This window comes from Candoia aspera, chromosome 1, assembly GCF_035149785.1.
Source record: "Candoia aspera isolate rCanAsp1 chromosome 1, rCanAsp1.hap2, whole genome shotgun sequence".
Taxonomy (NCBI): Eukaryota; Metazoa; Chordata; class Lepidosauria; order Squamata; family Boidae; genus Candoia; species Candoia aspera.
In genome coordinates this window covers 195382534-195396627 of record NC_086153.1, presented here as the reverse complement: position 1 = coordinate 195396627, position 14094 = coordinate 195382534, and the positions used below count along the sequence as shown (strand labels likewise).

The 14094-nt window shown below is 40.1% G+C and overlaps 1 protein-coding gene across 2 annotated transcripts in view; it reads left to right on the top strand.

The window, feature by feature from the left end:
- The window catches only part of XIRP2 (xin actin binding repeat containing 2), a 124393-nt gene that overhangs the window by 63407 nt on the left and 46892 nt on the right, over positions 1 to 14094 (top strand). For both annotated transcript variants that reach the window (XM_063318231.1, XM_063318232.1), the window contains exon 3: positions 9686 to 9793. In XM_063318231.1, the coding sequence (XP_063174301.1) occupies positions 9686 to 9793 (108 nt within the window). The remainder of the gene's footprint in view (positions 1 to 9685; positions 9794 to 14094) is intronic.

The window sequence follows — 14094 nt, the reverse complement described above, 5'->3', positions numbered from 1 at the left end:
GCCACTGTTTGTCCTGAAGGACAAGATTTGTAAAGATGTGAAGACCAAATACATTACTATTTTTGTTTCTCTGGATGGCTTCACACATTGCCATGTTCTCAAGAGGCTTCTGTTTTTAATTTGTTCTTGTATTCAGTTATTCTTGAATACATGAATAGATCATTCCATTATCAACGATCAGGCAAAGAATGGTCTGTCTATCACATATTATTAGTGCCTATCATATAATGGCTGTTGCATTAGTAGTGATTGGCATTTCACATTGGTCATTCCTTCTGAATAATGTTTCTAATTGTGTGTTATATTCTCTGATGGGAGAGAATACTTGCTTGTTTCAGTGTTAGTTTGAGAATGCTGTTCTCTAATTCAAATGGAGAGACCTGTAATCTCTTTCATATATAAGAATCATACTAAGAAGTCTAGTCAGTTAGAATTAGTTAATTATAAATTAATTGCATATTAAATGCTTCCTGCTCAAGAACTTTTTAAGAAGTTCAGGAGCCAAATGCTTATTTGAGCCCTCTCCTGACATTTCCTTCTTATGGCTTCTCACTTTTTCTGTATTGTTTTGTGTGCACTAAAGTCAGTGACCAAGTAAATGAGAATGTGGAGAAACTCAAAAGGTTGAAATAATTTTTGAGATTATATTTTAATTATTAGTTCTGCTGCCTTGAATGAAAAGTATCTGTCTTGCTGTTCATTGCAAACATTAACCCATATTTTGGCTGGACCCCTTCCATGCGTGGGATCAGGGCAATTGCTTTCATTGTCTCCTCTAATAAAAGCCTTTATTTGTGCCATTTAAGCCATCAAGCCTTAACCAGATCTCACACTGACATTAATGCTACTTTTGCTTGAACGGGATCTCAGAAAAGACAGTGAATATTTGCTAGGAGCCCTTTATATAAGTAACATCCAACGAAGAGTTTAAAGACTGTCAGATTAAAATGGCCCACTACAAATCACTGCGATTGCACTGGCTTGTGGTAGGCATGCATGAAATGCTTGCTTGATAATATAACTGGCTGTTCACACTTGCTGTGCCAAAACATAGATCTTCAGGCATAGCTTTCATGTCTTTGGTTCCTTCAGAAAGCAAGGCTGTTTTGCTAGGCTATGCCTTGTTGCTCCTCAGATATATGCACTGGATTCTCAAAATGACTTGGATGTTTCAAGAAAATGTCATTCCCTGCTCGTTTCTGTAGTCTTTTTTAGAAATATATCAGCTCCTAATGGTAATGGCTGTTTAATACTAAGGAAGGAAGGAAGGAAGGAAGGAAGGAAGGAAGGAAGGAAGGAAGGAAGGGAGGGAGGGAGGGAGGGAGGGAGGGAGGGAGGGAGGGAGGGAGGGAGGGAGGGAGGGAGGGAGATCAGAATATCACTGTAACTCTCCAGATAAATGTATAAACTCTGAACAGAAATAACAGCTCCCATCACTTACTATGGAAATTCCCCCTTGCTTGCTTGCCTTGTTTTTAATGTTAAAATTATATACATGCTTGCTTAGGACTTTTTAATGTAAGATATCCTTATATTCTTTAAAGAAAGGCAGTTTATTTAATTTATTTAGTTATTTAAGTAGTATATCTCTATACTGCTTCCCTTATAGTCTCATCTTGAAGGTTTTAAAAATAAAAATTGAATAATAAAACTTAATAGATTAAGACAATGCAAAAAAGCATATTCATTAAAAGAATGGGGATGGGGCAGAAGGAGGAAAAGAACCAAACAATTCATGCATAGCTTCTTATTATTGTATGGAAGAAGTGAGTGATCTTCAGTGGGCACCTAAAACGGACTGAAAGTACCATGTGAATTTCAGTGGTATGAGAATTTCAGAATGCGTAGAGAAACCAGCCTGCAAATGTCTTAAATATGACATTCTGTCATTCAGTCATGGTATAAGCAGCATGAATTTAGTATGTAATATGAGGATTTTAACAATCCACCAAGTCTATCAAGTATTCTGTTTCCAAGTTGTAAGATAAGATAGAATACATTATAATAGTATAAAGGTGAGATTACCAACTTATGGGCTGCTGTAACTAGCCGGTTCCTGTCCAGAAAAGGACATAGTTATTACAGCAACTGAAAAGGGCAACTGACATTCCTGAACACAGAAGACACATAGGCATCATGACAATGATTCTAGGATTACCCCGAAACTACTTATGCATCCTTTTAGAGTGCAACTCTATTTAGAACAGTCAAATTCTCCAGTGCCCATATATGGGAACCACCTATTCACATGATCCCTGTCCTATCAACATTCAAATTCTATTTACTGGCCCTCATCCACTACATTTCTGAGTCTGAGCACTAATTTAGAACATGCATTCTCTCTCCTGGTTCAGATGTTATGAAGAAGTAGAATAATCTCCAGTGACTTTATAAATATGTTAAATAGCACTGAGGACAAAACTGTACCTTGTGCGGAAATCGTTACCTAACACTATTCTATAAAACCATTCCTGAAATTCAGAATAGAGCTACCATAACACAATGCCCACAGGATCAAGTTGCTATAGCCACTAAGAAATCAGTCAGGATCAATAGTCATATCCCCACTGTCTCTACTGTGCAAGACAATTGTCAGGATGACACAGGTCAATTTGTTTCAACCTAAACCTAAACCCAGACCCAGACTCAGGGTTGAGATAATCATTGTTCTCCATTAATGTCTGCAGTTGCAGACATCATCTCAAGCGCTTGCTAAGGAGGGATATTCATTGCTGGGCATTATTAGTGTGTTGCTCTAGAGAGCCTCATGAGGGGTAGGTGAATCAATGCTTTCTTTAAAGCCAGCAGCTTCCATTATCTAAGTGTGCCTTTCATAACTCCTTGGATCCATCTAATCAACCCATTGTGGCTAATTTGAATAAGCCACATTGTGCAGAAGTTAAGAGAGCATGAGGTAAGCTGCGCAATTACAGTATAAGGGTCTTGTACATGGTCTCAAAAGATGAAAAGGATGCCTTATCTTTAGATGAGGTAGTTCACTGTTCAGTATCAAAAGCAACATTCAAGAGTGATATGAAGGTGAGTTCCTCAAAGTACCTCCAAAAACCTGTCACAGGAGGTCTTTAAGGACTCCGACATTGAATTTCTGGAACTATCATTTGTCCCAGAATGACATAAGAGTAACTGGATGGTTATTTAGAGATGCAGTGGAGGTCACAAAGGGTTATTGTGTAAATGGCTCATTCTCTTTCCTCATTTAGTAGGTTAACAAGACCTCGACAGAATCACCAGTTCTGGCTTCTATAAATTCCTTCAGAGTCTGTGAGAATCTGAGGGTAGACCATCCTACTTGGTCTACTTGAAGGAGAGGAAATAAAGCTGTGGGACCAAACTTCATCAGATGGTGGTCTGATAATGGTGACAGCAAAGCAACTCTAATACCTGGGCTACCACTACTCTGTATGCCAAAGTAAAAACTAAATGAAGGGCATACCTATGCATAGGTTCATATATATACAGGGAGGTCTGTTAGAAAACCATAAAATTGCAGACTGTCTCCACCAGGAGAGCCTCAGCATTAATTCCGAGTTCTCCAACAACACATCTGAGAGTACCTTGGTCAGGCTATTAGGCAGCAGGCTGGATGGTATGTCCAAAGTCTCCCTAGAGGGTCCTGTTAACCCAGTGGCAGAACTATAGCCGGTACCAGTTCAAAGAGTTTTTCTGTTGAATGAAGTCATTTTTGTGAACGCTGCACTGGAAAATTGGGTGGACAGAGATGAGGCAAAACAACATCAGTCAGTTCACCTACTTGGATCTCAGTGCTGCACGTCAGATCTGTTTCCTCACCCTCAGTCCAGCCACAGGGTTTCTGAGGGAAAGGATTGTAGGAAAGCACATTTCCACTTTGTTTTCTAGAACCTGTTTACCCAATGTGTTTTTGAGGCTACTTCCTGAGATAGTTTCCCAAATTCAGAGCTCCAAAGTCGCTGTGTGAATTCATACCTACCCAAAACAGGTTCCACAGAATCCCTCAATTTATTCTGCAGATATATTCTCTTGTTCTTCCAGAAGCTAATAAGCCCAGTGGAAGATTTGCGATGTGTGTGTTTGTTTTTCACAGCTTTAAGATACGAGAATGCTAGCCGCAAATCTGCAGATCTTTCACACTGGCACTGGAAGAGTGAAATACACATTCACCCACCACGCTTGAACAATAGTGTATAAGAAACAAAAGGAATCTATATATTTACATGCAAACTCTATTTTACATGCAATGCAGCTTAGGAGGAGCTATTTTGGTTGTAAAAGCAAATGGTGGGGGTTACTTTTTTATTCCAGTTCTCCCAATTTCAACTGTTATATTAATGTTTGGAGAAGAAAATTGCTCAGCAGGAAAGCATTTTCTCATCACCTGCTTTTCTTCAGAAATAGCACTTCTTTGTGTGTAGTGTGTCCCAAGCTGAGCATGCATGCCCAATAACACAATGCCAGACTAAATGTTGAATTCAGTATAACTGAACACAAGTCAATCATGAAATGGCAAACATAGTTAAATGAGGTCAAAAATATGACTCTATGAATTCTGCATCTTAGTAATTTCATATATATATTTTCTATCTGAGCAATCAGATCATTTTGATCTCTTGGCATCCTTGTACCTTTTTCTGCCTTGACCTGGATGATTCCCTTTGATGATAAAGGTAGTCATAGGTGACCATCCCTTTGTCATAACCAGATAACCCTTTGTCATAACCAGAACATTCCAGCTTAGAGTAAAAACAGATAGTTACTCAGTAGAGGGACTCTCTTTAAAGAGGGTGCATGCTTTTTTTTCCTAAAAATGTCAAAGAACAATTCCATCTTCCTGCCCTAAGCAGCTACTATATTTACAGCATGACCACTTTAGGTTGCTGAAGAATGGTTCCTCTTGCAATTACAGCTGCTCTGTGTGACATTTTTAACTAGCATAGGTACAGCAAAAAGCTTCTGTTTCTATTGTAATTATGTTATTTTACAAGACTTATGAGCCATTCCAAATGAAGCCAGCTCAAAATGGCATATAATTCTCATTCTTCATAGTTCAGATTAAAACAATCAATTAACAATTTTCTGTGTGTGTGCCTTCAAGTCAGGGTTGACTCCTGGTGACTGCCTGGACAAATCCCTGCAGTTTTCTTGGCAAGATTTCAGAAGTGGTCTGCCATTGCCTGTTTCCTAGGGCTGAGAGAGAGGGACTGGCCCAAGGTCACCCAGCTGGCTTCGTGCCTCAGGTGGGACTATGAAGCCAATTCAGTGGCCTGCTAGAACCACTGAAATGGAGCAGAGCTTATAACACATCTGAGGAGCTGGCTGTCATGAGTAAGGATGGCGAGCAGGGGGCTCCCTTCCAGACTGTTAAGCGCATGCGTAGCACTGAGGAATTGGTGAGCCATTCCAAGAGGCACAGATTGGGGCCGCCTTAACCTGCGGGGTTTATATGGCTGGGTTTTTCCCACGCTTGTTCAGTTTGTTAGGATTACTGTTATGTATTAGCAAATAAACATTAGAGAACAGTTCCCCGTCTCAGAGTGTTTCCTGGGAGTCAGGACACTGGCACAGATAAAGAAAATTATCTTAGATAGCTTCAAGGAGCATGCCAGAGAAACACAAGTTATTGCTCTTACACATTCAGCCCTCCCAAGCATAAAGAATCACATGCTTAGACACATTAGGTTAAGAAGTAAAAAGAAGCTTACTGACTTCATTCTTTGTTGTTCTGTAACATCCATCTTGGTGGAAAAGATGAAGTTCCTTTGTTCTTCTTTCCTTTCTAAATACATAGTTTGTCCTAAACTCTCAGACCTACAGCTGCCAAGAGGTGTGTGAAAGAAAGGGGCAGAATCCCTCATCAAGGCCCAAGCACATGGCCCTGATGAAGAGAGCAGCATCTATGCTGCCTCTCCCTGGGTCGAGAACGGGGGGGCGGGGGGGAGAGGAAGTGGGAGTGGCAACAAACAGCTTGCTCAGAGTTGCATTTTGGGCAACTTAATTTACATGTTAATGAGGCATGCTGGATTTGCCAAAACTTCCAACGAACTAGAACTCAGGCTCTCCCAGTTTCTAGCCTAATTCCTTAGCCATTACACCAAACTGGCTCTCAGCTAACAATATAAACACTAACAATCCAGCACATCCATAGGAAAGAAAAAAAGAGGGAATAACACAATCTAGTCCAAAATCAAAACATCATTCCTCACCCACATAAAATTCCAGTAGCTGGGGCTGATGAAACAGGCATGTTTTAATGGGCTTTCTAAAAGTCAGGAGGGAAGGGGCCATTTTAATGTCTGGAGCAAGCTGTTCCAGAGAAAGGGGTGCTGCAACTGAAAAAACAGATTTTTGTGGTCCTTGACAGAAGGTCCTTGGAGCAAATGCACCCTGTTTAATCTTACTGAACAGACACGATACAACTGAGAGAAGGTGGCTCTGGAGCTATCTAGGCCCTGACAACCAGGACTTTGAATTGCAACTGGAAGGTAGCTAATTGGTAACCAGTGCAGCGCTTGAAGTAGAGAAGTTACATCGGTGTAGTGAGTGAGGTGTGCCCATACCTACTCAAGCCACTGCATTCTGGAGCAGCTGTTGGTTTTCTATCACTGGAACTGTATGGTCTCATCACTTGGCACTGACATGCCAGAGCGTATAAAATATTATCATGACTTAATAATTTTCCTTCCTCACCTATCCATATTAAAGCCTCTTTTGACTCTGTGTGTGTGTGTGCTTGCGTGAATATGTATACACATACTTCTTATCCTTTACAGTACTGGGTCTCCAAATATACCAGATCCGTATCACGCATTCCCTTTCTATACCAAAGAGCCTTTAGCTACTGATATGCAACGGCGTTGGGGGATGTACCCCTGGTAACCTGAGTAGCTTGGAAAGGACAAATGCAGCAGCAGCTCTGATGCCACTGAGCAAACTATAGTCAGAAGGAGTCCCAAATCCATTTCTAGACTGGTAGGAGTTAAATATCAAGAAGCTTGGTGTGGGTGCACAAAGCAACAGGGCTGCAATGGGAGCAAATGGTCGGTCGTGCTTTTTATCTGCCAGAGATTAAGTTCAACTTCAGGTGTACAGAACCTGCAGCATAAAGCTTTGAGACTGAACTCAGGACTCCTCCAAAAGTTGCTGTCAAATGTTTAATCTTCAGAAGGAGAAAAATAAATACATAAATAATTATATTAATTAAACCGGTGGCATTAAATTCTAAATTAAATTAAGTCAAAGCCCAAACAACCAAAGATTATTTGGAAGTGGCTGGAGTTTTTAAGAACTGCAATTGTTCAAATGCCTTTCCAAGGTTAAAAAGCTTAATCCCTTGCAAGGTTCCAGGGATCCATTTTGTCCCTCCAACCCATCCAAATAACTCTCCAAATAATCCAAATAAATGTCTTGAAGAGTTTGACCTCACTCCCGGCAGAGGTGCTCTGGGGCCACAAAAGCAAAACTGAGGGGCTGCCTTTGACCTGTGGGCTGCCCCTTGCCCAACCCTGCTGTGCCCTTGAGGACAGCCCCCCCTTTTGCAGTCCAACAGCGATAACAGGAAAAAGGGCTTTGAGATTTTACTTCGACATGACTACATACAGGCAAAGCACAGCTAGAGGAAAACATAGTACTTGTGGCTAATTATTACTGTGGAGATACCTGAGAGCCAGTCTGGGTTAGGACATCAGGCTAGAAACCAGGAGACCGTGAGTTCTGGTCCCACCTTGGGCACGAAGCCAGCTGGGTGACCTTGGGCCAGTCACTCCCTCTCAGCCCTAGGAAGGAGGCAGTGGCAAACTACCTCTGAAAACTCTATCAAAAATACTGCAGGGACTAGCCCAGGCAGTTGCCAGGAGTCAAAAACTAACTTAAGGCACAAAAAAATAAAATATAGAATATAGAATATAGAACATAGAACATAGAATATAGAATAAAATGATGGCTCACTCTTTTACCCCCTCCTCTTAAAAGTATTTAAAATAATAGCATTCCATTCAAGTTGAAGGAAGCAAAGTAAGATGAATAGGCAATGGGAAAAGTCTAAAAGATTATGATTAGTCACCACTGCGGTTGTCAGAAGCAAGTAGCATTGTAGACCAGGTAGAGAAAATCCAGAGGGAGGCTTTTAATGTTCTCGCCTGATTCCTAGTCTCTAATTTGTCACCAAACCTAGGCTTTTGAATCATGTGTGGTTCACAGTGTCAGCATATGACTTTTTTTTCCCCCAAAACACAAAAGTGCAGTCCACATTGTTATACTAATCCTCAGCATTATAGAAGAGGCCTCTGAGACTGTCTGTGTTGGTTTTGAAAAGAGATTAATTCACAGTTGTAGAATCTTTTCCTGGTCTCTGAGCACCTGATGGTATAAAGCAGTTAATGGTCTTGAAGAAAGGCTGGATTAGAAGATACTGAAGGCTACTGATTTTTAGTACTTCTTTAATCTTTTATATCGATGCAGTAATAATAATACCACTGTACACTTCTGCTTAAATCTGGATAATGTATAAGGCATTCATATTTTAAGTATTTTGCTGACATTCTTTTCATGAGTTTGCTTTAGAATGTTGACATGACTTATTAAGGCCCGTACATGGCTAGATTACTATAGGAATGGAATGAACCAATACCAAAATATACTTTGTTTGTAAAGCAAGACAAGTTAAAAACAATTCAGAGCACCACACACTGGATATTTTGCATTTTCCCTTTCAGATACTTTCAATATTTAATGTTTCTGTAGTTTCTTGGAACAGAAAATATATTTTTAAAAAAACACAAAACCTTAAAACAAAGCAGCATAATTTGTAAGAATAGGCAGAAATGAAATTTATAATTCAGTAATGGGAATCATGTACAGGTAGTCCTCGGTTAACAACACTAACTAGGACCAGAATTTCCTTCGCTAAGCAATATGGTCATAAAGCACAACATAATGTGACTGCGCTGCTTAGCAACAGCAATTCCGGCTGTCCCTGGTTACCATCATTAAGTGAGGACCACATGGGTCATTAAGCAAAGACCTCATGTGATGGCAACTTCTGACTTTCTGCCAGCTTCCCCATTGACTTTGCTTGTGGGAAGTTGGCAGGGAAGGTTGCAAATCGCAATCATATGATTGTGGGACACTGTGATGGTCAGAAATCCGGTCCAGTTGCCATGCGCCCAGATCACAATCATGTGACCATGGGGGTGCTGTGCCAGACATAACTTTGAGGACCAGTCATAACTACCACTCATCATAGTCTGAATGGTCACTGAATGAGTGGTCTTTAAACGAGGACCACCTGTACCCACTTTTCCTGGGAGTAAAGCCAGTTGAACTCAGAATTGCTATGGAGTATTAAGGCTCCTTAACACCTAAGTGAGAGCCAGTTTGGTGTAGTAGTTAAGGCACCAGGCTAGAAACTGGGAGACTGTGAGTTCCAGTCCTACCTTAGGAGCAAAGTCAGCTGGGTAACCTTGGGCCAGTCACTCTCTCTCAGCCCTAGGAAGCAGGCAATGGCAAACCACTTCCAAAATCCTGCTAAGAAAACTGCAGAGACTTGCTCAGACAGCCACCAGCCATCAACACTGACTCAAAAGCACAAAACAAACAAACAAAAAAACCACCTAAAGTAGCCTGTTGTTGTTTTTTAAGGGCTTGTTTTTGATAGTAAATAAACAGCTTTACTTTGTTTTTTCCCCACCAGGCTCTGGGGGAATCTGAGGCATGCAGAATACCTGGAGGTTTGGCAAGTGTGAGGAACCAATTTGAAAAAGGAGAAGCTCAGTACCAATATCAGCAAAAATCTGTGCAGGTAAAGTGAAGGAATCATAATAGTTGTTGCAATGGGGCCATCACAGTCCTGATCTTCTGGAAGACATCTTATAATGCAAGGCTCTTGCTATGAATGTGTGGCATTTTCACTTAGAAGTGATGATTATTTCACTTTTTAGGAATATACTTTTCTTTTATCATCAGACACATACATAATGTGAGAACTAGGATGCCCACATGAATTTTTACAAAGATTGCAAAGGCGTGATTGTAAAGCAGCCACTTGGCTATGAGAAAATATGAGATTTTTCTCTGGTAAGCCATTTCCCGAAATGTGCACAAATATTGGAAATGTTCTGTTTTGAAAGGCTATGGTACCCTAAGGTACAACAACTGCTGAAATACCAGCCAAAACTCCCACCATGTAACAACGAGGCAAACACAGATCTGATATATAGTGCAAAATATATGAAAAGGTGCATCCCATCTTTGGGATATAATTTATCAGGCATAATTTATCAATAGTGTTAATTATAGTGATTTTGCAAGTGTCATAAATACATCTGAAATGCTTCTCTGTTAAGCAATTTTCTTACATATGTGTGAATATTAAATTATGCCTGTTGCAAGGTAATTACAGGCTTAAATAAATAATCACCACCCAAACACCTGTCAAAAGTCTCATTGTAGAACAACGATCAGGATATATAATTGATTTACATCCCCCAAATATGAAAATCTAAGCCACAATTTTGGGGTTATAATTCATTATAAACTTTCTGTGGTTTGCATATATTTCTCTCGAAGCTGGGCAAAGTCTTTCTGTTTGCTTTTTTCTTTGAGATCAACAAAGCTGTAGATTGAAGGAGAAGAATGCAAATGCTACATATAGATAGCTGGCAAAGGTTGATTTAGAAAAACAGTTTAGGTACTTTATTATTTAATTATTGGATAGTGGAAAAATGAAGAAAAAGATGGAAATCATGGTATAATCAAAAACCCTACTTTGCTCACCTAACTATTTTAGTCTGAAAGTGCAGGACCAGTAAAGCAACCTCTGGGCTCTCAAGGTCGCCATATACAAAGTCACTTCCAGTTATGCCATTCAGCTATTAAAGTCCACAGCTTGACGGTTCACTGCCTTTGGGTGTCGACGTGAGCAGGTTTTATTTACATAGAAAGAGAACTATGTATCCAAAGGCAGCCCCTCTCCACCTCCAGTGGTACAGAATAGATAAATTATTAAAAACAATACCAGTGAGCACTTTAAGTGTAAGGCTGGAGATATGTGCCAATGAAATAATGGATTTTTATACTGAGAAATGGGATTAAATTTCACACAATCTGCTATGGCAATACTTCAGAAATGCCATATCACATTCCAGGAGGACAGGTGGAGGAGGCTGCAGATAAAAGGAGGCAGGGTGGAAGGCAAGGCTGAAGTCTTGGATAGATTCAAGACCAGCTTCTTAAAATGCCCCAAACACCATGAAATACCTCAGATTTTATAAGAGTAGATCTGAATCCACGGACCATGGAGTGATCCTTGGATTATAAGAGTAGGTCTGAATATATTATAATGTACTGTAAATGTGTGAGTGTATGTATGTATTTTATTTATTTATTAATCTAATTTATATGGCTGTCCATCTCATGAAAAGTGACTCTGGGAGGTGTGCAACAGTCCAATAAAATAGTAGTTATATAAAACAAGCATTCCTAAAACCATTATATAATAATTATTAAAAAGCATTAAAAACTATAAAGGCAGAACTAAAACAGAGAAAAGAAAATAATGGACAAAGGGATGTGAATAATAACGGAGATACCTCACTAGTTCACCTGTCCCCTGGCCTGCTGGCATAACCAGGTCTTGAGGTATCTCTGGAAGCTCAGGAAAGATGAGGCCAACCTCAATTCTGGGGGCGGGGGGTGGGGAGATTCCACAATGCGGGCACCACAGCAGAAAAGACCTGCCGTCTAGGGCCCGCCAAGTGTAGCTCCCTAGACAACGGAACCCGTAACATGCCCACCCTGTTTGATCTAGTGGGACGTGCAGATGAAATCGGGGAGAGACGGTCCCTCAAATAACCAGTCCCATGCCATGAAGGGCTTTAAAGGTCTACACCAGCACCTTGAACTGGACCTGGAAACAGACTAGTAACCAATGCAGCTCGCGGAGCAGAGCTGTAACCTGTGTTCTACCAGAGAATAAATACTGTAAATACTGTAAAAAAGCTTTACTTTTAAAGCTGGTAGAAACCATGAGCAAAACTTCACACATGGGGTCAACACATCCTTCCTTCCCTTCTGCAGTCTCTTATGTCCTCTGAGGAACTGTTCCAGATTATATTCAGTTGTTTTCATGTGCACATATGAAACCCGAAATCATATATTCGAAACCAACTGACCTTTTTTCTGAGGAAATGGTCACCAGACAGTCACTACTTGTATTCATTCTTGGGTCTCTGAATGGCCCAATTACTTTTTTCGTACTCTCTCATCTTGTTCCCACACATCCATTCATGTCATCTAACAAAATTATTTTTTCCTTGGATCACATCCATTCAGAATATTCCCCAGATCATCTCTGGTTCTTCCCTTATCACCATTCACTGGTGCATAACATACACCATTCATTGTATGTATGACACACAACTTTCATGCCTGTGAATTCATAACTAACTTGATGACATTGATTCATTCTTTTAGACATACATTTTAATCTTTTCTTTATCATTAAGCCTACCCTTTCACTTGCCTGCATGGTTTCATCACTCCATTCCACAAGATAAGATCACCTTCGTTCGGATCTATTATATCTTGCCCCTTTCTTTTAGTTTCACAGATAGGTAGCTTATCTACCTTTTTTCTTATTAAATTTCATTCATTAATTAGTGCTCTTTATTCTTTCACTATGTGCATTTTGAAATGAACCATTTTGAATATTCTGCTTTGCTTTTTAAATGATCTCCTTATGCCCAGTATGGGACTAAATAGTATGCATGCCACCACAGGGGCCCCACTGAAAATTTCATCACCAAGTCAAGTTTTCCCCTCTGTTCTGCTACAGGTAAAATAATGTGATTTTTTCTGTTGGCAGCAGTCTGTGACAGAGAGTATACAATTGAGAACATGCAGACTACAGTGATGGATGATACTGAAAATGTAATCCGGTGCTTTAAAGGAGAGAACTTCTAACAGAATGGCCTTGTCAGTGGGAATACTGTTGGAAATAATAGGAGATGCTGCAAACCCCAAAGAAACAGAGACCAATAAATGTAAAACTTTTCCAGGGTGGATTACTATATCTAGCGTCTTGGGATGGACGCATGGCCTCCACTGCAGAGCTAGAAAGTGAGTTTTCTGTAGCATCGCTCAGGGGGCAAACACTATTAAATAGTATGGCTGTGCAAGGCATAAAAATGAGATTGTGAAAGGAGAGCTGTGTTAGTCTATGACAGCCAAAAAAGGAAGAGGCTGGTAGCATCTTTTCCCATTAATAAATTTTATTAAAAGGTACAAGCTTTCATGAGCTCCTGGTGTCTTCATAGAGATGCCCATAGAGGGTTTGTTTGTTTCTTTGTTTTTGGTTAACAATATGGAAGTGGTTTGCCACTGCTTTCTTCCAGGATGTTTTTCAACTTTCCAGTCTAGCATACAGCAAAGTCAGCCAGGGATTTTTGAATAGGCATGGAAGTAGCATTGTAGGCTGTCAAAAGAAGGGTAACAGGTAAAACATTTTATCTCCATGGGTCTACTAAATATGAACATTCTGAGTGGAAGTCTCCTCAGTAACGTTCCCATTGGTGGAATATGAAGACTGGATCCAAACCTTGAAATCTAAAAATGTAGCTAAACAATTTAACATGGAATTTAAAGTAGTCACAGAGTAAACCAAAGCAAAATAACCGAAATAGGGCAACAGTAGTTCAAGAATAATATTTAAAAAGTACTTACTTTATTCTGAGTGAATAAGGAGCCCTCATCTTGGCTGAAGAATTCACAGCATACATGCTGAGTGAGTCTTGCTAAACTGAGACCCTAGCAATGGAAAGGCCCTCCTCTAGATGGCCACCCGTCACATCCTCCTGGCAGGCATTATGGATGGATTATGGCAGAGGTGGAAATGATATTTTCAAAGTGAAACACATGACAGAAATAGGCAGCTACATACTACAAAGGCAGAAGTAGACTCTGTGCTAAAAAGCAAATTCAGGTGAAATCCAAGTGGAGAAATGTGATGTTTCATGCCAGAATGCTTCCAAATTATGGGTATGGTGCATAGAAACCCTCTGGTTTTGTTGTAGCTGTCTTTGCCTTCGACCACTTCTTTCATAT